At 55.6% G+C, this 23301-nt stretch overlaps 1 protein-coding gene across 2 annotated transcripts in view; it reads left to right on the top strand.

The window, feature by feature from the left end:
• The window catches only part of ZC3H18 (zinc finger CCCH-type containing 18), a 58744-nt gene that overhangs the window by 13507 nt on the left and 21936 nt on the right, over window positions 1-23301 (top strand). Inside the window, exons 3-9 of one of the 2 annotated variants that reach the window (XM_027076399.2) lie at window positions 4817-4901; window positions 5583-5654; window positions 15474-15622; window positions 15946-16038; window positions 16761-16918; window positions 21577-21694; window positions 22577-22845. In XM_027076399.2, coding sequence (XP_026932200.1) covers window positions 4817-4901; window positions 5583-5654; window positions 15474-15622; window positions 15946-16038; window positions 16761-16918; window positions 21577-21694; window positions 22577-22845 — 944 coding nt within the window. The remainder of the gene's footprint in view (window positions 1-4816; window positions 4902-5582; window positions 5655-15473; window positions 15623-15945; window positions 16039-16760; window positions 16919-21576; window positions 21695-22576; window positions 22846-23301) is intronic. The other variant, XM_027076400.2, reaches the window with a different exon arrangement.

Genomic DNA, 23301 nt, shown 5'->3' with positions numbered 1-23301 from the left:
ATTTGAGGAGAGTCCACACCAGATCAGGCACATAGAGAGTGCGGGCCACAGTCCTTACCCTGAGCCGGGGAGTCCGGGAGCTCTGAGGGTGGACAGGTTTCCTCGCTCATCTGGTGGCAGACCTTGCCCGACACGATGCGAGTCTGTTTGTGATCCTGTGTTTACTCCTCGTGTGGCTGGTCGTGCACCCCCCCCCCCCACAGAAGGATGACCGCATCCGTTCCGGGGTGCTGTTCTGACCCCTGCTATATCGCCTTCTAAAACCAAAATGCTTCTGAATTCCTAGACCACATCTGGCCCCAGGGGTGTTGGGTAAGGGGTCATAGACCAGGATTGTCACCCCCATTTTACAGATGCAGCACCTCTGGCACGGTGTCCGTGCCCGCCCCCCCCCCCCCCCATGGTGCCGTCACGTGGTGCCCACTCACCTGCCTTAGTGCTGGGGCCGCTGTGGCGGAAGTGGCTTCTTGTGTAGATAATATGCAGGCATTGGTTTGTTGTTCTGTTTTGTTTTTATTAAAGCAAGATAAAGACCTGCACAGAGATGTCAAACTATGCTACCGTTGTCAACACGGTCAGGGGTTTTTTGATGTTTATTCTTTTCCTTAGATGAAAGTCTTTTCTTTAAATTTTTTTAATGTTTATTTTTGAGAGAGAGACAGAGTACAAGCGGGGGAGGGGCAGAGAGAGAAGGAGACACAGAATCCAAAGCAGGCTCCGGGCTCCCAGCTGTCAGCACAGAGCCCGACGTGGGGCTCGGGCTCATGAACCAGAGATCATGACCTGCGCCGAAGTCGCGTACTTACCCACCTGAGCCCCCCAGGCGGCCCGTACGTGGTCATATTTGGCATATCGCCTCCGAGGTAGTTTTCCGCTAAAATCATGACCACTCGTTGAGCACTCACTGCTCAGGTTTTCTGTGAGGCACCACACGGAGCACCGTGAGCCCAGCGCCTGGCACGGAGCAGCCTGTTCTGCTGGAGGACAGACAGTCCGGCTCGAGTGGGGCCTGTGTCCGTGGTCACACTGCCAGGATTCAAGTCCAGTCTCCCCCCGCAGTCCTATTTTGTAACGCCGGTAAAGTGCAGTGTGCCCTGTGTGTGTGTTTCCCTGAGTGGACACTGGTAAGGAAACACGACCAGCCTGGTGTCCCTCAGTTCTGAAAACTCCAGAGAACCTTGCCCACCCCCTGAGTTCCACGTGGGGCTGTTAGTCTGTCCCGGGTGCGGGTCGCCGAGAGCCTCACGGGTGGTGTCCCAGGTGTGCACCCAGCAGGTGCACCGCGGACCCCTAGGGCCTCTCCTTGTCCTCTGCTCTCCGCTGTGTCAGCTTGTGGCCCTGCGACCAGGAGGTCTGAAAGACACGTGATGTGACAGCCGCAGACGACTGAGTGGTGTGGATTTGGCTGTAGAGACGTCGTTCTTGACCTGTGTTTGCATGAGGCTGCACAGTTGAAGTCATTTTAGTTAACCGTCACTTGAAAAACCATCGTACTGAATAAACAGATGGTTAGTTGAAATTTCAGCTGTTGGGGTGCCTGGGTGGCTCCGTTGGTTGAGCGTCTGGCTCTTGATTTCAGCTCAGGTCATGATCTCACAGTTTGTGAGTTCGGGCTCTACGTCAGGCTCTGTGCTGACAGCTTGGAGCCTGCTTGGGATATTTTCTCTCTCTCTCTCTCTCTCTCTCTCTCTCTCTCTCTCTCTGCCTGCCCCTCACCCACTCTCTCTCAAAATAAGTAAATAAACTTAAAAAAGAAAAAAATTCACGGTATTATATCTCTGAGTGGTCTCTTCATCGTTCTTGTTTGTTTTATAATTAGAGAAGAGACCATACGTCCGGCACATGACAGGGAAGCCCTCTGTCTCCTTCCTAGTGGGTGTGGGGACTAGACGGCGGCAGCCAGTAGGTAGATGCCGTCTTGTGTTCTTTGGGTCGACGTTGCGTCGTGTGCGCCTTACGTGTGGTTCGAGCGTTCTTAGCCCTGAGCCTTCTTGGCAGCCGCACGGAACACAGCTCACGTGACCGCTCGCCAGTCTTAAGATGGGCGGGCCGGTCTCCTCCCTGCTCTGGCAAGTATTGAAAGTAGCAGCTTTGCAGAAATACCTCTTTAAATCTGATCCAGTGCGCTTACTGGGAGCCCTGACCCATGCAGGGCCACCTCCTGGGCTCCTCAGCTCAACCCCTGGGCCTTGATTTCCAAGTAAAGCAGGAGAACTTGAATGGGGTGTAACCTTTCAGAAGAGTTTTGTTATCCTAAGAGAAAGAAGAATCTGCCCTCAATTTGAGCAAATAGCACCTGAGGTGTTAGTCTAGCAGCCATCGGGGTGAGAGCAGTTGTAAAGAGAAGGTGCCCGGGGCACCAGGGGGCTCAGTCCTTGAGCATCTGACTTGATTTCCACTCAGGTGGTGATCTCGAGGTTCGTGCTTTGTGGGATCAAGCCCCGTGTTGGGCTCCGTGCTGACCGTGTGGAGCCCGCTTGGGATACCCTTTCTTTCTCCCCTTCTCTGTCCCGCCTCCTCAAAAATAAATGGGGAATCATCTTAAAAAAAAAAAAAAAAAAAAAGATTCTAAAGGACCAGGGGAGAGAGGTGTCCCATCATGCCGCAGGAAGCAAACACATCTCTGAGACCTAGGAAATCCTCCTGCGGTTGGACGTGGGGAGGTGGCGCTTAAAGGGTGTGGACTTCCACTTAGAATGTGAATATGTTCTGGAGGTCTAAAAAAAATTCTTGAATAAATTATTTAATCTTTTATTTATCTGATTTTTAAACATTTATTTTTGAGAGAGAGAGAGAGAGACGGAGAAAGACAGGTCACGAGCAGGGGAGGGGCAGAGGGGCAGAGAGAGGGAGACACAGAATCCGAAGCAGGCTCCAGGCTCCGAGCTGTCAACCCAGAGCCCGACGCGGGTCTCAAACTCACGGACCGAGAGATCATGACCTGAGCCGAAGTCGGCCGCTTAACCGACTGCGCCACCCAGGTGCCCCAATTATTTAATCTTTTAAAAGAAAGAAATTATTCTGTTGGCTCTTAAGGGATATAACTTTCAGGCATTTGTTCTTTTCACTATAAAATGCTTTTTTAATTTTATTGTTTTTAACGTTTATTTGTTTTGAGCGAGTGGGGGAGGGGCAGAGAGAGAGAATCCCAAGCAGGCTCTGCACTGTCAGCACAGAGCCCAACGCAGGGCTTGATCCCACGACCGTGATATCGCAGCCCGAGCCAACATCAACGGTCAGATGCATAACCGACGGAGCCACCCAGGTGCCCCATAAAATGCTTTTTTAATAAGTAAATATTTTTCAGGCAGAAGTTATACAAATATTTATGCTTTAAAGATAAGCCACCCTAAATCCAGGGTTTGACCTTAGTATTTTTTCATTCAACAAATGTTTGCTGACCATTTGCTCTAAGCCCAACACTGTGCTTGGACCGGTGTCACAGTCCTGCCTGGTCTGAACCCCTGTTCAGTCAGGCGGGACCGTGGCGGCCGTGACCCATGCTGTGAGGACCTGTGATGAAAGGAGCCGGGGTGGGGAGGTCCTGAGTCAGGAGACTCATCCACCGTCTGAAAATGAGGTGAGTCCGTGTTAGTGTTAGTGTCGGTGGAGGTGGAGAAGGAAGAAGAATGCGGGCTGGCTTCTGAAAGGTCACTGCCAGGAGGGCCCGTGGGGAGTTGGGAGGGAGCAGGGCACCAGTGGGGAAGTGGCTCCCAGACCAGGCGGCACTTTGGATGAGGGGGGAGACGCTTTGGTGATCCCCATGCCCTGCCCTGTGTGACCCCTTGGGTTGACTGTCCTAGAGCATCCTGGACAGGGTAGGAAGGGCTAGGACGGGCCAGGACAGGGTAGAACTGGCTAGGTCGGGCCAGGACAGGTTAAGACTGGCTGGGATGGGCCAGGACAGGGTAGGGTGGGCTAGGACAGGCCAGGACAGGTAGGACAGGCTAGGACGGGCCAGGACAGGCCAAGACAGGCTAGGATTGGCTAGGTCGGGCCAGGACAGGTAGGATGGGCCAGGACAGGCCAGGACAGGCTAGGACAGGCCAGGACAGGGGGGCAGTGAGGAGCTCCGTCCTGGACCTCCCAGCAAAGATGTCAGCAGGGCACCTGCATACCCGCTTTGGGGCTGGGGGTGACCCCTGGGGATGGCGTCTCAACTGAGGGGCACAGGGGAGTGTCTGCAGGTCTGTGGTGACCGAGGCCCTGGGATAGTGGAGGCTGGACAGGGCTCAGAGCAGTAGTCCGGGTCATGGCTGTTCTTTGGAATTCCTGGGGGTGAAACCCACCCAGGCTTTGGTGTTTGTAAAGCTCCCACATTACACCAAAGCTTGGCAGCCAAGGTTAGGAGCTCTGGCCTTAGAAGGCAAGGTTCTGGGTCTGAGCCTGACCTCCCTCCTCCCCACCCCTAGACTCTTAAACTAGAGGACGTTGGTTTTGAGTTTTAAGAACAAAATATTTTGGCTTATAAATACCGTTTAAATGCACAAAGTTCTAAAAGTGTGAAGTGTCACCGTTTTCTGCCCAGCATTGCTGCCGGAGGGAAAACAGAGAAGCCTGCTTTGTACTGAGCATTACGTACTTCACGGAGCGTTTTTACTTGGTGTTTTGTGTCACGCCTCGACCTTGTAGACGAGCTCTGGTGTATCCCCATCGAGGTTTGGAAAACTGACCTGAATTGCCAAGTGGCCGAGACACCAGTCTCGTGAAAATACCCTTTCTAGTCTGGGGAAGCCGTGCCTGTTGGTGGACGCCCTCCACCTCCCCTCTCTCGTTAAGGTGATTGCCTTTTAAGTCCCGTTGTCCTCTGTTTCAGGATGACGATCTGGAGGAGGGCGAAGTAAAGGACCCCAGTGACAGGAAGGTGAGGCCGCGTCCCACCTGCCGATTCTTCATGAAAGGTAATTGTCTGTGGGGCCTTGTGTGGTCTTGGCTTTTCCTGGGACTGTGGTGGTGGCTCAGCCCCGCCCAGTGCCTGGGAGCCTGTGCAGGGCTGTTCTTGGGGCCAGACCGTGACCGTGGCAGGGTGGCACCGTCCTTTGCTGGTCCTTGCCTCCTTTGACTGACTTGGAGGGGCCAGCCTGGCCGTTTCCACTTTGTGGCTCCAGGCCCTCCGTGACAGCAGAGCTGTGACCACCCTGTTTATGAGTAGTCCTTGTCCTAAGGCAGACGCCCCGGGCACCAGGGGCCTTACCTCTGTACGGACAGTTGCTGCTTGTTTGTAAACGTATCCAAGTACATCCTTCATTTGGAATGGATGTCCAAATAGCAAAGAGATAGCCTCTGAGTGCAGCAAGGTCGCTCCCTCCTGGAAGGTGAGTGGTGCCAGCCACGTGGCTGTGACAGGTCGCAGACTAACACCACGGGTGACCTGGAACGGCGGCGAGAACCCCAGTCCGTAAGGGTCTTGCGGCCACGCGGCGGTAGTTGGGGCCTATTCCTGGTCACTCCGCCTTCTCCTTGGACAGGTGGGAAGGCGTCTGTCTTTGTCTCAGCCTCGCTGGCCCTGGGCGCCCCGCTCCCTGGCCCGGCCCGCGCGTCTGCTCCGAATTTCACAAGAGCTTCCTGTACTTCTTTTCCAGATGTTGGGACAGCACTGTCCACTCCTCTCCCACCAATATCACATCCCATACCACTCAGAGGCCAGGTTAAAGGTACAGAGTATACGCTTTTCCCTCTCTGCTCCAGAGGCCAGACTTCCTTCTCCTGGATCCCGAATACTGATGTGAAGCCAGAAGAAGGAAGGGGGAGGCTCTGAGGGGCAGAGAGCGCTTGTGGATCCCAGTTCTTAGTGGCGCTCGATGAGGCTCCCGGGACCTTTGCGGACCGCGGGGGGCAGTGGTGGGGGGTGGGACAGGAGGGGCACGGTGGAGTCCCATCTTGCCGAGAGGACAGGCTCTGCACTTGACTGGTCCTCGGAGGACCCTCTGCCTAGACCTCAGTGACGTGACGCAGAGGGTGCTTGGGGCCTGGGTCAGCTCACTCCTCAGGGTGTGGGCTCCTAGCCTGTGCCGTTTACCTGCACAGTTTTGTTTTGTTTTGTTTTAAGTTTCTTGATTTTGAGAGAGAGAGAGAGAGAGAGAGCAGGTCGGGGAGGGGCAGAGCGAGGGGGAGAGAGAGAAGCCCAAGCAGGCTCTGAACTGTCAGCACGGAGCCCAGCGCGGCACTCAGGGCTCAGACTCACGAACCGCGAGATTATGACCTGAGCCGAAGTCGAGTCAGACGTTTAACCGACTGAGCCCCCCAGGCGCCCCGCGTGCGTGTTGTTTCTGCCAAGTGGAGATACTTGGACTCGTGAGTTAGACATGCCCGTGATGGGTCCTTTGCACAGCACGTGCTCTGTCCTCAGGAAGGTGGCTGGCGGTTGTCTCGTGGACAGCATAGTCACCCTAAGGACACAGATGAGTGTGTGGTATGTTTTAGAAAGTAAATTCTTAACAGTTCTTTACAAGCTTCAGTATTTGAAATATCAATATTTCAGAAAATTTTGAGCAGAAGACCTCTTTTCCATAATTACGTGGGAGTAAATGGTGTCAGCCCGCCGAAACTCCTCACGGGGCGATGCACTTACACACGTACGTAGATGTGAACGCAGTCATTTCCGGTTGGCACCGCTGTGGAATTGTTCAGAAGCCTGGCCGGCCCGTCGGGACTAGCCGCGGGCTTCCACGAGAGGAGGCGGCACCGTCCGTCCGCACCGCGGAGGCTCCGGTCCAGGTGCTCCCGGGGGTCACAGCCCTGAGGTCGTTTCCGGAGTTTAGCGACAGAAGCACACGGACCGACGGGGTCGGTCCCGTGTTGGGACCGCGGATGAGCATCCTCGGAGGTACCTCGTGGCACGCACAGGGCACCGTCTCCGCAGATGACTCCAGGGCCACATGTCAGTGGGAGGGAGGTCCCTCCAGAATGCTCAGCTTGGGTTTCAGAGCCCAAGGCCAGTGGCAGGGCTCTCTGCGGAGAAATCTGAGGCCAGTGGCACCCGGCCTTCTCGGCAACTTGGCTGGGCAGAGTCAGTAACTTGTCTCAGCCTCGGTTTTTGAGTATACATTTACCTTTCCCCCTGGATTGTTGAGTGACTCTGTGGAGTAGTGGGATACAGCATAGGAAGAAACGGGTGATTCTTTGGGCGTGCCGAAACACGTCTCTCGCTTTTTGCTTTTTGAGCAAGTTTTTGGGTGAAATGTTTTTGCTTACCTGCAATTTGATAAGCTTGGTGTTCCATTGAGACAAATCGTGTAAGTTCCCTTCAGGAGCAGGAGAAGTCACTTTAGAAATAAAACAGAGTTTGTCGCGTTTGACGAAGATGGGGAGAAAGGGGACCTTCACACCCTGCTGGTGGGGACGTGACCTGGTGCAGCTGCTGGAAGACAGTCTGGCGGCTCCTGAGGACACGAGCGTGTAGGACCATACGTGACCCCATCGATTCTGCTTCTAGATCTCCACCCGAGAGAGATGAAAACGTACGTCTACCCAAAAACTTGTGCACAAATGGTCGTAATAGCAGTGTTCGAAACAGCCCACGAGTGCACACAGCGCCCGTGTCTGTCAGCTCATAAATGGTCAGACAGCGTGGTCTATCTGTACGGTGGAATATTACTCGGCCACAAGAAGAGTGGAGTACTGCGACCACAGCACGGATGAACTGTGAGGACGTCATGCCGAGCGAAAGATGCCAGACACAAAAGGCCTCCTCGTGTGCAAACTGTCCAGGATAATCCACAGAGGCAGGAACCGGATTAGCCGTTGTCTAAACTGAGGAGCCTGGAGGGAGGGGGAGTAGCTACGGGCAGTGGGGGTGATGGCTAATGAGTGCAGGGTTTCCTTCTAGGATGATGGTTGGACAACCTTGCGCGTATGTGCTGAAACCCGCGAAATTGTTCGCTTTAGATTGGGACATTACGCGGCATGTAAGTTATATCTTAATTTGAGGTTTCTTCCTGAGAAAGTTTGTTAGTTATAGTTCTATTAAAAGATACCCCCGGATTAATCATTCGTTGCCCAAATGGGTACATTGATATTTGTGACCATTGGCAAGAAAACACAGGAACATAGGTTGAAACGTCTTTAAGCACCAGTACTTTGTTTACGATATGTTTTTACCTCTGGTGTGTTTATGTTAAGTCATCGAGATGGGAAGCTCCCCCTACAGTGATGGAAATAACGGTTTCTTGAAACTATGTCCTACGTTGGGTTTCTGATTGGGCCAGCTATCAATAGCGCCCAGCCCATTCTGTGGGACAGGCCTCCTGGTCTCTGCTCCTTCCTGTTCTTTCTCCCTCTCCCTTTCTTCCCTGTCCCCCTCCCCCCACCCCCCCCAAAATTTGATAAAATGTACCTCGTGAAATTTACCATTGTAACTATTTTTATTTTTATTCTTTTTTTTTTTTTTTTTTTTTTTTTTGAGACAAAGCATGAGCAGGGGAGGGGCAGAGAGAGGGGGAGGCACAGAATCTGAAGCAGGCTCCAGGCTGTGAGCTGTCCGCATGGAGCCCGATGTGGGGCTCGAACCCACAGAGTATGAGATCATGACCTGAGGTGAAGTCGGGTGCTCAACTGACTGAACCACCCAGGTGCCCCTGTAACTATTTAAACTTTAAAAAATTTTTTTTTTGAGAAAGACAGAGACAGAGCCTGAGTGGGGGAGGGGCAGAGAGAGGGAGACACAGAATCCGAAGCAGGCCCCAGGCGCCAAGCTGTTAGCACAGAGCCCGATACGGGGCTCGAACTCATGAACCGTGAGATCACGACCTGAGGTGAAGTCGGACGCTCAGCCGACAGAGCCCCCCAGGGGCCCCTCCATCGTAACTCTTTTTAAGTGTAGGGTTCTGTGGTGTTGAGTACATTCACATCGGGGCCATCGGCACCATCATCTCGGAAATTCTTCATCTTGTACGAGGGAAACTCTGTAGCCATTAAACAATAACCTCCCATTCCTCCCTCCCCCAGACCTGGCGACCACCCTCCTACTGTCTGTGAACGTGACTCCTTCCGGTGCCCCTATCAGTAGAACGGTGCGATGGTTGTCTTTATGTGACTGTCTTATCTCACGTGGCAGCGTCCTCGAGGCCCCCCTGTGTTTTAGCGCATGTCAGAATCTCCTTTCTTCCCAAGGTTCGTCCTCCGCTGCGTGTGCACCTACTCGTCCAACAGCGGACCGGGGTTCTTTCATCTTCCGGCTGCTGTGAATGGTGCAGATGTTTCTTCGAGACCCCGCTTTGAAATTCTGGGGGTGTGTACGGTAGACTTGCTGGGTCGTGCGGTGGCTTTAGTTTCCGTTTCTTGAGGCACCTCCTCGCTGTGTTTTGGGGCAGCCCCGCCACGTTGTGCTCCCGACAGCCACGTCCTCCTCCCCTACGCTTGGCGTTTTCTGACTTTTTGAGAGAGAGCATCCCAGTGGGTGTGCTTCTGATTTCCATTCCCACGGTCCCGGGTGACGTGAGCATCTCTTCGTGTGCTTATTGACCGTTCAAAGAGGATCCCCTCCTGGGAGAGGTGTCTGTTGCCCACTTTGGAATCTCTGCATTCTCCTTTATGTTTAATTTTTTTTTTTTTTTTAATGTTATTCTTGAGAGAGTGAGACAGAGCATGAGCTGGGGAGGGGCAGAGAGAGAGGGAGACACCGAATCCGAAGCAGGCTCCAGGCTCCCAGCTGTCAGCACAGAGCCCGACACGGGGCTCGAAGCCACGGACTGCGAGATCATGACCTGAGCCAAAGCCAAATGCTTAACCAACCGAGCCACCCAGGCACCCCTCTCTGTTATGTTTAAAGCAGCAGGTCTTAAACTGCGGCCTGTGAACCCCTAGCATTTCTTCAGACTCTCTTCCAGGTCAAAACGACTTTTGTGATGCTGAGATTACTAGCAGTCAGGTGCTGGCCCCGTGCACTCGGAGTGACAATAGCAATTTCATTTAATGGTGTCTGTGTTAGAGCAGTGAGAATTCTTTTACGCTCAAGTACAGGTCTTTAAAAAAAAAGCAAAAAACAAAAAACCTTAATTTCCGTGCCAGAAAATTTGCCTGTTCTAAGCATGCAATTCAGTGGTTTTTTTTTTTTTAATTTACCAAGTTGTGTGGCTGTCACACAGTCCAGTCCGGGAACGTCTCCATCACCCTGGAAGACCCGCAGCCCTCAGCGCTGGTCTTTCGCACATTCGGCGAGACGATCTGGGAAGTACTCACGAAGCCCCTCTGCCGCAGTGAGGCGTGGACATCATCCCCAGGGAGGGCGCGCGAGGTTCACGCCATGGGCTGGGCCAGCCAGCGTCCCCGCGGGGACCGGCCACGGTGGCCCGGAAATGAGCAGAGCCTGCCGCTCCCCAGACAGCGGCTGACGGCGTCCGTCGCTAATGATGAGGTTTGGGCTCCCGGGCTCTCGAGTGGAGATGAGAGTTTGGGAGAGCCCGAACCTCCAGCCGCGGCGTTTAGTGACCGTCGCGCGATGTCACTGACTCCCTTCTGGGCAGAAGGTCCGCTCACAGGTTGAGATAGACCGGTGGGCGCGAGTACAACAGTTGGAAGTGCTCGGCGAGAGGGTGACGGACCCCCGCACGGCGGCTGGCAGCCAGAAGCCTTCGCCGGACCGGGTCGGTGTAGTGTCGAGGGCGCGAGGGGTTCTTCAAAGCCTGCTGAGTCCCCTCCCTCATCTGGCTGCATCGCCCCCCAAGACTGCGTTTTCTTCGCCTGCTCCAACGGCAGCGACACTGCATGGCAGGGTGAACACAGAAGCCGACGGGGGACAGGCTGCCTTCCGTTTAACGGCAGGATTCAAGCGGTCTGCGAAAAGGAGGGCGCCTGAGAGGCTCTGTCGGTCAGGCTTCTGACTCTTGATGTCAGCTCCCGTTGGGATCTCACAGCTCGGAGTCAGCGCCCCGAGTCGGATTGTATGCTGACGGCATGAAGCCTGTTGGGGATCCTCTGTCTCCCTTCCCTCCACCCCTCTTCCATCCCTTCCTCCCTCCCTTCCCCTGTCTCTCTCTCTCTCAAAATAAACAAACATAAAAAAGAGGTTTGCAGAAAGAAAAGTAACGCTCATAGTAGTGTTTTTGAAATAGAGTTTTTTTTTTTTAATGTTTTTTATTTATTTTTGAGACAGAGAGAGACAGAGCATGAGCAGGGGAGGGGCAGAGAGAGGGGGAGTTACAGAATCTGAAGCAGGCTCCAAGCTCTGAGCTGTCAGCACAGAGCCTGACACGGGGCTCAAACTCACAGAGTATGAGATCATGACCTGAGCTGAAGTCGGACACTCAACTGACCGAGCCACCCAGGCGCCCCTTTCAGTGGCATTTTTTTAAAACCATGAAGCACTTTAAACTTCTCTGTCCTTGTGATCCCTGTGTTTATTTTCTATTCTGAGTTATTCAGGCTAACAGGAAATGGGACCAGTGACTAAGGCCGCTGTCTTACTCAGAAATAACAAAGTGGCAGGACACTTTGCAGATACAGTGAGTGCGCGCGGCCTCTAGAAATGATACCAGCACTACCTTGTACTGACACCGGTCAGACTGACAGTCAGAAATTTAAAAATCTGCTTGTGTTTCTGGGCCCACCACACGTACACGCTCACACGTGTGCCCACAGACACGATGCTGTCTTTGGACATTTCACACTGCGGGAGAAGTGGATTCCTCCTTGGTCAGGTGTGTGGTTGTGGCCAGCAGGGCCCTGGCCTGGGAGACGTGGCTTTGGTTTCCTCTCGTCTCGGGGTTTAGTTTCTTTGATTTCTGCAGATTTGTGTCTGTTTCGCCGATCGTGGGTTTGGTGGGATTGAACACGCAGGTTCCTTCTTTGTAGATCTGTTATTCGGGGAAAAAAAAAGCAAGGCTCAACACCAAGTGTATAAATGACCAGGAAAAAGTGGGGACGGCTACACCGTGGATTGATTGGTTGGTCGATCCTCCCCCAGTCAATTGGTGACTGGCTCTGGTAGGAGGCCCTGGAGGCCTGGAGGTGGCGCTAACCTTCAGAGTGTTTGCATATGTTTTGTGTGTACGTTACTTTGATTTCATACATTTGCTTTTCAGTTAAGAACTAAAACGTCATCGGTGCCTTCAAAGCCCTGTGTAAACCATCATGAAGAAACTCACGCCCTCGTCCTGACGGCGTGACCCGGCTTCCACTTTCCTTGTTTCTTTCTGGCCAGGGTCCTCCCATAATTGTCAGCCCGTGTATTCGTCCAGAGTCACAGTCCACACGAACTCTGTTTGTGAAGTTTCTTTTAGAAGTAGAAGGCCATGGGGGGTTAAAACAAGATTTCTTCTTCCAGTTTCTAGAGAATATTTTCGCCTAAACAAAATGCTGGGGGTTTTTTTAAGTTCATTTCTTTATTTTGAGAGAGCGCAAGTGGGAAAAGGGTAGAGAGAGAGTCCCAGGCAGGTGCCACGCCACCCGTGCGGAGTGTCTTGCGGGGCTCGCCCCTACAAAATACTTTTTTAAATTACGAAAGCGTTGTATACTGACAGAGTCAGGACAGTAAATGATAAAAGTCTTTCTACCATCCGACAATTCGGGGTGCTTCGTTCCAGGCTTTTTTCTATACAAAAATTCACTCTTAAAAAGGCTAGTGAGTGGTTGGCTCCGTCGGTGGAACGTGCGACTCTTGATCTTGGGGTCTTGCGTTCGAGTCCCATGTTGGGTATAGAGGCGACTTGAAGGTAGAATCTTAGAGTAAAAAGGCCAGCGGGAGCACACGGCTTCTGCCGCCCTCTTCCGTGGGTGTGCCGACCCACACCACCCTCCGTGGGCACCCGTCCCGGTGGTGTGGGTAGGCCGCCCCTGCCTCCACCCGGAGCAGCCTTCTCTTCGCCTCTGGTGGCCGGCAAGGGTCTCCGCCCACCCCGGAGCAGAGGGTCCAGGAGGGCGGGCTCCTGTCACCTGCCGGAGACTCGGGGGGCCACCCGTCTGAGCTCTTCTCCCTCTTCTCCCCCTGCCTGTGGCAGTAGTGAAAGGTCTTTTTTGTCAGTAGGCTCACGGGAGACGTTTTTGATTTTCTTTTGGAAATATTTTAAATACAAAAAAAAAAGAAAGAGAGCAAGAGAAAACCTATTTATCCGCCACCCAGTTACATATTTTATGTTTAAAAAGTCATAGAAAAGCTGGCACCTATATTGGTACTTTTCTGCGCTCGGAAAGTTTCTGCCGTAAGCCTGTGTGATCCGTTAGTCTAACTACACGGCAGCGAGGATGCCGTGTGAGTTCTCACAGGCTTAAAAGGCAGAGCACTTGATAGCATTTGGAATTCTTTATTTAGATACAGGACTGCATAGTCTGTTTTCTTTAAACCTCTCTGAGACTCTGGGATTTTGAGCCCCCTGTAGTATAATATTTCCCAAACTCTGACTTCTGCGTGAATTTTAGGGCCGCCTGGGTGGCTGGCTCAGTCAGTTGAGCGTCCGACTTCGGCTCAGGTCGCGATCTCACGGTTCGTGAGTTGAAGCCCCATGTCGGGCTCTGTGCTGATAGCTCGGAGCCTGGAGCCTGCTTCCGATCCTGTGTCTCCCTCTTTCTCTGCCCCTAACCCACTCGCATTCTGTCTCTGTCTTTGTCTCTCTCAAAAATAAAAATAAACGTTAAAAAAAAATAATAAGAATTTTAAATGGGCAGTCCGGGCGGCTCGGTCGGTTAAACGTCTGACTTTGGCTCATGTCATGGTCTCGAGGTTCGTGAGTTCAGGATCCACCTCAGGCTCTGTGCTGTCAGTGAAGAGCCTGCTTCAGACCCTCTGTCCCCCTCTCTCTGCCCCTCCCCCCACTCATGCTTGCTCACACATGCATGCTCGCTCGCTCTCTCTCAAAAATATTTTAAAAAACAATTTGAAAAGTCATTTTCACGTTTCCAGAGAAGTAATTTTAAGCGTACTTTATTTCACATTTAACTCAGATCAATTCGTTAGTAAGTTTTAATGCAAGTTAAAATATTCATGATGTTTAAAAGGTAAATTTAGCTTTTTTCTGAATATCAAACAATTAGTTCTCTGTAATTTGTACAAGGAAAACTATGTTTTGTCAACAGAAACATTTAAATGGAGTATCATATTTAGGAGTGAATATACGGGGGGCGCCTGGGTGGCTCTGTCAGTTAAGCATCTGATTCTTGAGTTCCGCTCAGGTCATGATGTCACGGTCTGTGGGATCGAGCCCCATGTCCCGCTCTGTGCTGACAGTGTGGAACTCTGCTTGGGATTCTCTCCGTCTCCCTCTCTCTCTCTCTCAAAATAAGTAAACATTTTTAAAAAGTGAATATATATTAAAAGATGGTTTAAATTTTAGCTACGTGTTAACCTGTTGAAAACATTTTTAAATCATTTAGATACTGTATGCTATATTTATTTTTGAGCTTGTGTAGATACTACCTGTTCAAAAAATTACATTTTTATTTTATTTTTTAAATTTTTCAACATCCTCTTTATACCCAACATGGGGCTCGAACTCATGACCCTGAGATCAAGAGTTGCATGCTTCACTAACTGAGCCAGCCAGGTGCCCCCCAAAATTAATATTTTAAAAACTGATTCACTTACTGGTTAAATTGAAACGTGGGCTTCTTGCCTTCTGCTCTGGAAAATCAGGCAGTTTCCTTGAACGATATTGGTGTTCTGTCACCAAGTAATTCTAAAAGATATTTTTTATAAACACCCAGATTATTAGGGTTGTCTATGTGTTTTCTCGTTAATACATTTTTTAAGTCCAGAAATGTCCTGAAATGGTATGTGAGGCTTTGGTGGGAGAAACACAGACATCCAGAGCTGGTACAGACACCTGGAGACTGACTGGCAGAATTCTGGAAGCATCCTTCGATGCTTCTCTGTGATGGCTGTTTCAGTATGCGTGGTTTTTTGAGTCTGAATAAATCAGGCTCCTCCTTGCATACCTCTGAGCCTTTCTGGGGGTGCAGTGTCGTCTGAGCAGGAAACCCAGGGTCGCCTGTGATTGGGAAGCTCTCGGACTTTTTCTATTTTTAGGGGGAAATGAACTACTCACACAGTCACTTAGGAACAGGGACCACGTCTCCTCCACCGCATAACCTCAGTCCCTTTCGGGAGCACTCAGGAAGTGCTGCTCTCAGGAAGCTCCTTAGCCCGGGGCCCGGTCCGGGCCTGCCTGCCAGGAACCACGCACATGCGCACGTGCGTGCGTGCGTGAGTGTGTGTGTGTGTGTGTGTGTGTGTGTGTGTGTGTGTGTGTGTGTGAAGGTGGAGGCACGGGGCGGGGGGTCTTTGCTGTGCTCGGTTCAGGCATGAAGGGTGAGCCCAGGCAGCGCAACTCTGAGCCCGACCCCGCCACCACCGCTGCCTGACTCCGGGCCCGTTCGGACTCGGGTTCGCACAGCCTGTGGGGTGGCGAGGGCGCCCTTTGTGGCACCGCATGGGCCCCCGGCGAAGCTGCCGCTCCTGGAGCCGCTGTGGGCAAAGCGGGCAGGAAGCTGACCTCGTGTGCTCCGATTGGCTCCCCTTTCTGACCTGGCTTTTGTCTCCACAGGGAACTGCACGTGGGGAATGAACTGTAGGTTTATACACCCCGGAGTCAACGACAAGGGCAACTATTCCTTAATCACCAAAGCCGAACCTTTCCCGCCTAATGGTGCCCCACCTCTTGGACCTCACCCGCTGATGCCTGCCAACCCCTGGGTGCGTGAACCCCTCTCTTTCTTTCATTGCTAACGGACGGGACAGCTAAGCTCTCCGAACCTTCTGCTTACAGCCCATCGGTACACCTTGTGTAAAAGGCACCTCTGTGACGTCACGGTCACTGGGTCACCTTCCAGATGCTTCCGTGTCTCCGTGAGGAGGCAACCCTAGGCTCAGGGCAGCAGGTCAGGGGCCACACTGAGGCTTGGAGTGCCAGGGGCATGCGGCCGATAACCTTCTAGCTGGTGTTCTTGCTCCCGTCTCTTTGTAGATTTTGAAGTTTTGCTTGCTTTCTCAACTTTTCCCTTCTTGTTTCTTAATAGGGTGGGCCCGTAGTTGATGAAATTTTGCCTCCACCCCCTCCAGAGCCCCCCACGGAGAGTGCCTGGGAACGAGGACTCCGGCACGCGAAGGAGGTAACTGGAGGGCCTGAGGAAAATTCTTGAGCATGAGTAGCGTTGCTTTGATTCAGAGTCAGTGACTGGAAACTCGGTGAAGTCTCTGAAGTGAGGGAGCGGTTTCCTAAGGGTTAAGAGAGCTCCGTTAGTCTGTCCACGGCCCAGGCGCGCTGTCTTCCCGTGGCTCGGGTGGCGTCACACCGCACCCCGGCTGGTGCTGCGGCCCCCGGCCTCCTGGAGCCGTGGCCCGTGCGTGTGCAGGCCCGTCCCTTCCCGAGACGGCCGCTGTCCCCGCCCGCGCCCTCCCTCCAGGCTGTCCCGTGGCCCTGGCCGTCAGGCTTGTGGTCTGTCGCCACCAGACCTGCTTTCCAGGCCCTCACTTCACTTTCTCTCCGGTGAGGTGACGGGATAAAAACGAAACCATTCCCCTGCCTGGCTCAGCACGGAGCCCGCCGCCCACCCCCCACCGCCCTGGAACCACTTTCTCTCCGTGCTTGGGCCCCGTCACGAGCGAGTATCTGGGGCTCGCTCCCTGGCTCAGGAGGTGGCCGGCTCTGTTACCCCCGTCCAGAAGGCAAGCCGGCTCTGTGGCACCGCGTGGCGGGCCCGTCCTGCTGGTGCAGAGATGGTGTGCCTGGGCCTGGAGTCCCTCGGCCGCCCCCGCTGCCCTGGCTGGGGCGCCGTGGGGCCGCCTTTCCTGACAGCGACTAGCGTTGACTTCTTCCTTCTTACGACGGTAGGTTTTAAAAAAAGCAACCATTCGAAAAGAACAGGAGCCCGATTTTGAAGAGAAAAGGTTTACGGTGACCATCGGCGAAGACGAACGGGAGTTTGACAAGGAAAATGAAGTTTTCCGGGATTGGAATTACCGCATCACGAGGGATGTCCGAGAGACAGCGTAAGGAGCCATCCCTCCTTCCCTTCTGAGGGACAGTGAAGCTGTCCCCAGCCGCGGGAGCCTCGCGCTCTTCCCTCAGGCCTCGGGGGGCCGTGCCTCCCTCTCCCCGTCCTCAGCCCGGAATGGCCTTCCCGAGATCGTGTCAGAAGCTCTGCAGGGGCTTTCCTGGGTTTTCTGCGCCGTGAAGGAAACGCCCCGGCTCTGGCAGGGCCGGGTGCCCGGGGAGGGCTCACCTCTGTGTGGCTTCCTCTGAGCTCTGCGTTTCTAGAGCTCTGCTCCGAACCCCTGGAGCCCCAGCGGTCTGCCTCTTCCCACCCTCCTCCTGGTCTCCCAGCGGCCAGGAAAACCCATGAAGTTGTCACCAGAGTCCAGGAACGCGGCAGGTGTGACACTTTTTGTCGTAAACAGCCTTGTTCCTTCTCCGACACGTCCTGTTACTGGTCTGGTAGGGAAGCGCATGTGGTTGAAAGGCTTCGGGGCTCCCACGACAGCCCCCCGCACCTCTTCCCGGGGGACGGTCGGCTTTGTCGTGCTCCCCTTGGAGGGGCAGACGCAGGCAGCTCTCTCCTGAGCAGCCACCGCAGCGTGGGCTCGGGTCACCGCGATCGGAGCCGGCTCTGGCGCCCAGGCAGCGTCGAAGCAGCGCTCCGCTCGGCCACACCTGCCGTGGGAGAGCGTGCTCGCGGGGGTCTGGCCGCGGTGGCGGTGGCGGTGGGCGCAGAGAAGGGGTTCGCGGACGGGGCGGCTTGCCTTTCAGGGTTCCGCCGGCCAGGCTGCTACTCGAAGCTCGAGGCTCATGTCCTGCATCGTGCACCCTGCCCCCGGCTCTCTGCCTGCAGAGGACGGGGGAGGCCCTGTGCTCCACGCTTGTGTCAGGGGACAGCTCAGAGTGTGCAGCGTAGAGATTGAAAGCTGTGGTTCGGACTTGTGTGTTTTCTGATTCTGGGTGTGGAGGCCTGTCAGATCCCGGGCGGGAGGGAGCGTGGCAGTCCGGACTCTGTCTGCCAGCTCCCACGGCTCCCTTCGGGTCCTGAGGCCTCACGCTTTTCTTGGGGAAAGCGCAGGTGAGGCTCCCGTCCCGCCGGGCTCAAGGGGCAGGCGGACAGTCCCAGGGGCCGGGGTGACCGGCACAGAGGGTGTGCTCTCTGAGCGTGCTCACTCTGAACGCTGGGCGAAGAGGCTCTGAACCTCGACACTCGGCCTCCCGGCCGCTGCTGGAGCAGGGGGGCCTGGAGCGTGTGCCCGCAGGGGAGCCGGCCGGCCGGCGAGTGCGGCTCTGCAGGGCGCACACGGCCGAACCGGCGGCTGTGCCCTGGGCCTGCCCCGCGTGTGGTGCCGGCGGGTGCCGCGCTCCCTCTGCGGAGGGTCCGTGGTGCGGGACCTTGCGCCTCTAAAGCCTCTGAGGACGGCCCTCGGAGCCAAGTTTTCACTCCCGTTTGGTTTTTCAACGTCACTGCCCTAGAATTAACCAGGGGCTTCTGTGACACCCATGTGTCGGGCCCCACCGGACCTCATCAGTCAGGGCCCTCTGGGAACAGGGCCCCTGCGGCGAGTGTGGGTGAGAAGGCACCTCTGCCCTGTCAGTCAGGGTCCGCTAAACACAGGAGACCCCCTGCAAACAGAAGGCAGCGGCAGCTGTAGGAAGTTGGGGGGGGGGGGGGCAGTTGGAAGTTCACACCGAGAAGCTGGAGGCCGGGCTGGGACTCTGGGACTCAGGCCGCTGAGGAGGGGAGCGCTGGCCGGCTGTGCCGGCTCCCCTGTGGTGGGCGAGGAGGCTGGGGTGCCAGAGTCCTGCGGGCGGCAACGGGCAGAGGCCAGGACAGAGACACCCTTCTGCCCTCGGGGCCCGGCCAGCCCCTGCGGCACCTGTCGTGGGCCAGCCTCGCGCGGGGCAGTCGGGAGAACAGGGTGCTCTCGGCAGAGGGTGTGGGGGGCTCAGTCAGATACCAAGCGGACAGCTTAAAAGCAGTTCAGGGCCGTTGATGTAAAACTCAGAACCACCAGCCGTGCTGGTGTTCCCTGCCCGGGACCCCAGGGCACAACAAGCTCTGTGCCCAGGTGCTCTCCACCCGGCGACGCGGCAGGCCTGTGCGCCGGGTCCCCACGTGCGCCAGGTGAGGGAAGGTGGGGAAGAGGGAAGGTGGGGAAGGTCGTGAGGGACCGGCAGCACCACCAGGGGCCGGCCTGGGTGTCCAGGGAAGGTGGGGCCCCGCTGGCTAACTAACAAGCCTTCTGGGCGATCCTCGTGCCCACCCACTGAGGTTTGAGAGCCGTGGACTTCAGTTCGGGGGCCCGGGCCCCCACCTGACGTCAGGGGCGGCGTGGTCAGTCTCTGGCAGCGTGGAGCTGGGTGCTCTGTTGTGGAACCAGTGGGGAAGGGTGCCCGCTCAGGAGCTCCTGAGGAAGTAGTCTGAGACAGTATGAAGCACAGGAAAACCGGTGTTTTCTTTATGCCATTTTTGGGAATTAACTTGTTTAGCAGGATCACTTAGTAAAGGTAGTGCTTTTCAGATGCCAGCCACCTTGTGGGACCTCATGCGCACAAGGTATTAGGAAATGTCACCCTGGGGGGTGGGGCGTTGGGGGGGGTCAGTTGGTTACGTGTCCACCTGCGGCTCAGGTCATGATCTCGCCGTTCCTGAGTTTGAGCCCCGCGTCGGGCTCTGTGCTGACAGCTCAGAGCCTGGAGCCTGCCTCAGAGTCTGTGTCTCCCTCTCTCTCTGCCCCTCTTCCCCCCTGAAAAACAAAAAAATGATTAAAAAAAAGAAAGAAATGTCACCCTGGGGTTCCCAGCCAGCTCAGTCAGTGCGAGTGCGACTCCTGACCTCAGGGCCACGAGTTCAAGTCCCGTGACTTTGATGTCCTCTCTGTGCAGGAGGCTGGGTGCGGTTAATGCAAGAACATGCACTGAGCCCACAAAGACGCCCTGACCGTTCCCTCCTTCACGTGGGGACCCTGGTGGCGGTGTCCTAAGACTCCAGGCCGTCCCACGGGAGAGAGGCCGTTACACGTTGCTTACCCGGTTTTCCAGAAACGAATTTGTCAGCACGGCCCTCCTTTGAGAGAGCACGCACCCTCACATCCGTTTGGGAAGGTGTTTCTCCCAGGGCCTGGGTTGGCCGGGAATGGTGCTGGGGCCTGGGGGGGGCCACGTTCTCTCTTGCTGTCGAGCAGCGGGCTGGGCCGCGGCAGGCCTCCGCAGCTGCTGACTGCTGTCTTACACGCGACCTGAGTGGTGGGCACTTAGGCGCTTTGGAAGATGTCTGGCCACTTGGAGTGAAAGAGAGCTGTGTCCTCCAGCAGAGCCGGCCTCGGGTGGGTCAGTCTGCCGGGGTCCTGGCCCAGGCGGGGCAGACACCTCCCAGAAGGCAGCCCGCTGGAGGCCATCGGGCGACCCAGAAGCTCGGCCTGGCAGCCTCTTGAGGTTGTGGGCACGTTGGTTTCCCCCACCAGCTTACTCACAGGGGAGAGTTGGTCTGGAGCCAGGAAATCCCTGAAAGAATGCCTGTCTGTTGCCGGACTTACGTCAGGGTCCAGGGCACCCCCAGGGCAGGTCCTCTGGGTCAGTGGATAAGGTGGGATCTCCTTACCTTCCTCCCCACGGTCAGTGGCTGTCCCTTCCCCATTGAGTACAAGTCTGCCTTGGCCCCTCGGGAGGCTCCTTTATCCTACGTGCGGGGGTCTGTCCCTGGACCATTTGTTTCTTCGTGAGAAAGGCAGGCCTGCAGTGTCGTGTTGTCTCAGGGTGTGTCTTTCTTGGCTGGGATTGCACATCTCTGCCTGCCTGTGCATTCGGGGACCGGTTGTCGAGCTCCATATGGAAGCCCACCGGTGTTTTTACTGGGATTGCCCTCCATTTGCAAATTGATGGAGAGAGCTGACTTCTGGGCAGCATCCAGTCCTGGCTGAAGACCAGAAACATGGTCTCGTGTGTTTACATGTCCTCCTTGTCTTTGAGGAGCACATTAAAGCTTTTCTCAGATAGGTTCTGCTCAGTTCTGGTTAAACGCACTTTGTTCCTCGGTGTTTCTTCTTTCTTGCTGCTGTAAAAGAGGGTTTCTCTGCTCCTTGTCCGGAGTGGTCATCTGGGCGCGTGGAGGCATCGGTCTCATGCTTCCCTGGGCCCTCTGGCTTCCTGGATCGGCTTTACCGTGCCTCAGGTTCTAGGTCTGGTGCCATTTCATTTGCGGGCGTGGGTCCTTTTCCTCCTCGCCCAGCGTCCGCAGCTTCATTCGTCTGATGGCAGCAGCCAGCCTCTGCCACGCCAGTGGATGGCCATGGAGGCCGTGGCCACCTTGCCTTTGCCCGGTCTTACAGAAATGCCCCTGTTCCCATTAGTAAGAGGTTGGCTTGAGTTCCAACGTAAGTGTGTGAGTTAAGTCTCGTTAGGAAGTGTTGTCTCCAGCTCCCTGCGGTGTTTGTCATCGTAGGTGCGATCCTCTGTGGTTCTTCTCTTCAGGTCTGCCATTATGTGTGGTGTGTTCACGAATTTCCTCCTTGTGACTCATCCTCAGATTCCTGGAATAAATCCCACTGAGTCATAGCGTATTTTATTTTCTTAATGTGGTGTCGGATTCTGTTTGCTAACGTTTTGTGTAATATTTTTGCCTTAATATTCGTAAGTGATAAGATTTGCCTCTTACTCGCTCATTTTTCAGACTGGAGCCTTACGCAGATCCGTACTACGACTATGAAATCGAGCGCTTCTGGCGTGGCGGGCAGTACGAGAACTTCCGGGTGCAGTACACGGAGACGGAGCCGTACCACAATTACCGGGTGAGTGTGACAGTCGTGCACGTCTCCCCGCGCTGGTCCATTTCTTAAGATTACCCCCTTTTTCATCTATGGGACTTCATATGGTTTTAGCAGCATGGGCAGAGCGTACCAATTTCAAGTGCAGACTGACCGTTCGTGGAGAAACAGTTCGGATCCACAGGTTAAATTGGTGGTGGTTTCCTTTAGTTGGTCTGTGCCCTTGCTCTGGGTTTGTTAAAAACTAGGTTTGCCGACTGGATTATTGATACAGCTCTGCATGGGACTGTGTTCTGCCCTCCTGAGTGTGTTACTCCCTCAGGTTCCCTAGCGGTACCATTTATAACTATGCTGTCCTCACCCATGTCCTCACCCACTTTAGTGACCCCCCCCCCCGCCCCCAGCTGTGCCTTGCTGGCCTGGAGGGTGGGCCCGGGCTGTGGGGGTACAGGTGCGGCCTGCCAGGCAGGGTCTCCCTGAAGGTAGAAGTGACTTGTCGGAGCCGCTTTCCACCGCCTCTGTCCCCCACCATGTCCAAGGCTGCGGCCAGTGGCAGGGCAGGGGCGCACCTCCTTACCTCACAGGCCACTTGAAACCCGAAACCCGTGTCCGTGCTGTGTGATTTGGGCTTTGTCCCCTTTTAACTTTGAACATTAGAGCAGACGGATGGAGGAGACCTGAGCGATAGTTCCGGAAGGCGCTCGAGGCCTTTGCCCCGGAAAGCAGGGGCACGTGCCCCGCGCTGTCCCCGCCCCTGGAAGGGGGTGGGGGCGGCCCCGGGACTGGCGGCCCGGGGAGCGGTGGAGGACGACCTGGGGAACAGAGCCGGCGCGGGAGGTGGCCCCCGCGGCCTCCCCGCCACCCGCGTTCTGCCGGCCACCGCCCAGCGTGTGTCTTTGGCTTCAGGACCGGGAGCGTGAGCGCGAGCGCGAGAACCGGCAGCGGGAGCGGGAGCGCGAGCGCGAGCGGGACCGAGAGCGGGAGCGCCGGCAGCGGGAGCGCGAGCGCGAGCGGGAGCGGGAGCGCGACAAGGAGCGGCAGCGGAGGAAGGAGGAGTGGGAGAGAGAGCGAGCCAAGCGCGACGAGAAGGACCGCCAGCACCGAGACCGCGACCGCGAGAAGGAGCGCGAGAAGGAGAAGGAGAAGCCGAAGCCCCGCTCCCCGCAGCCGCCCAGGTAGGTCGTGGGCCCCTGGGCTCTGGGAGGCCTGGCCCCCCGGTGGGGTCCCCGGAGAGGAGGGGGCGCGCCCGCCAGCCACAGCCCCAGGATCCTTGCTGGAGAAAGGTCGGTGTGTCGGGATGAGTGGGTGCCGGCCGTCCCGGAGCGTGCGTGTCCCGGTGGGATCGCACCCCAGCGCACCCCGTCACCACCCTGTGTTGGGAAAGCTCTGAATTCCCGGTCGCGCCGCTTTGGCACGGTGCCAGGGAGGTCGCTCCGGCGGCCGGAGCGCCGGACCTCGAGCCCCCCGCCGTGGAGGGCCGGCCTCCCCCTCACTCGTCCTCCGTCTTCCGGGTGGTGACTGCGGTTTTGTGCCGGTGGCGGGAGCTGCCGGGGTGGTGGCCAGGTGGGCAGTGAGGACGTGCCCTCCCGGTTCAGGGTCCGCGCATGTGTCTTTGAGGACCAGGGCAGACA

Source organism: Acinonyx jubatus, chromosome E2, assembly GCF_027475565.1.
Source record: "Acinonyx jubatus isolate Ajub_Pintada_27869175 chromosome E2, VMU_Ajub_asm_v1.0, whole genome shotgun sequence".
Classification (NCBI taxonomy): domain Eukaryota; kingdom Metazoa; phylum Chordata; class Mammalia; order Carnivora; family Felidae; genus Acinonyx; species Acinonyx jubatus.
This window is presented reverse-complemented; position numbering and strand designations above follow the sequence as displayed.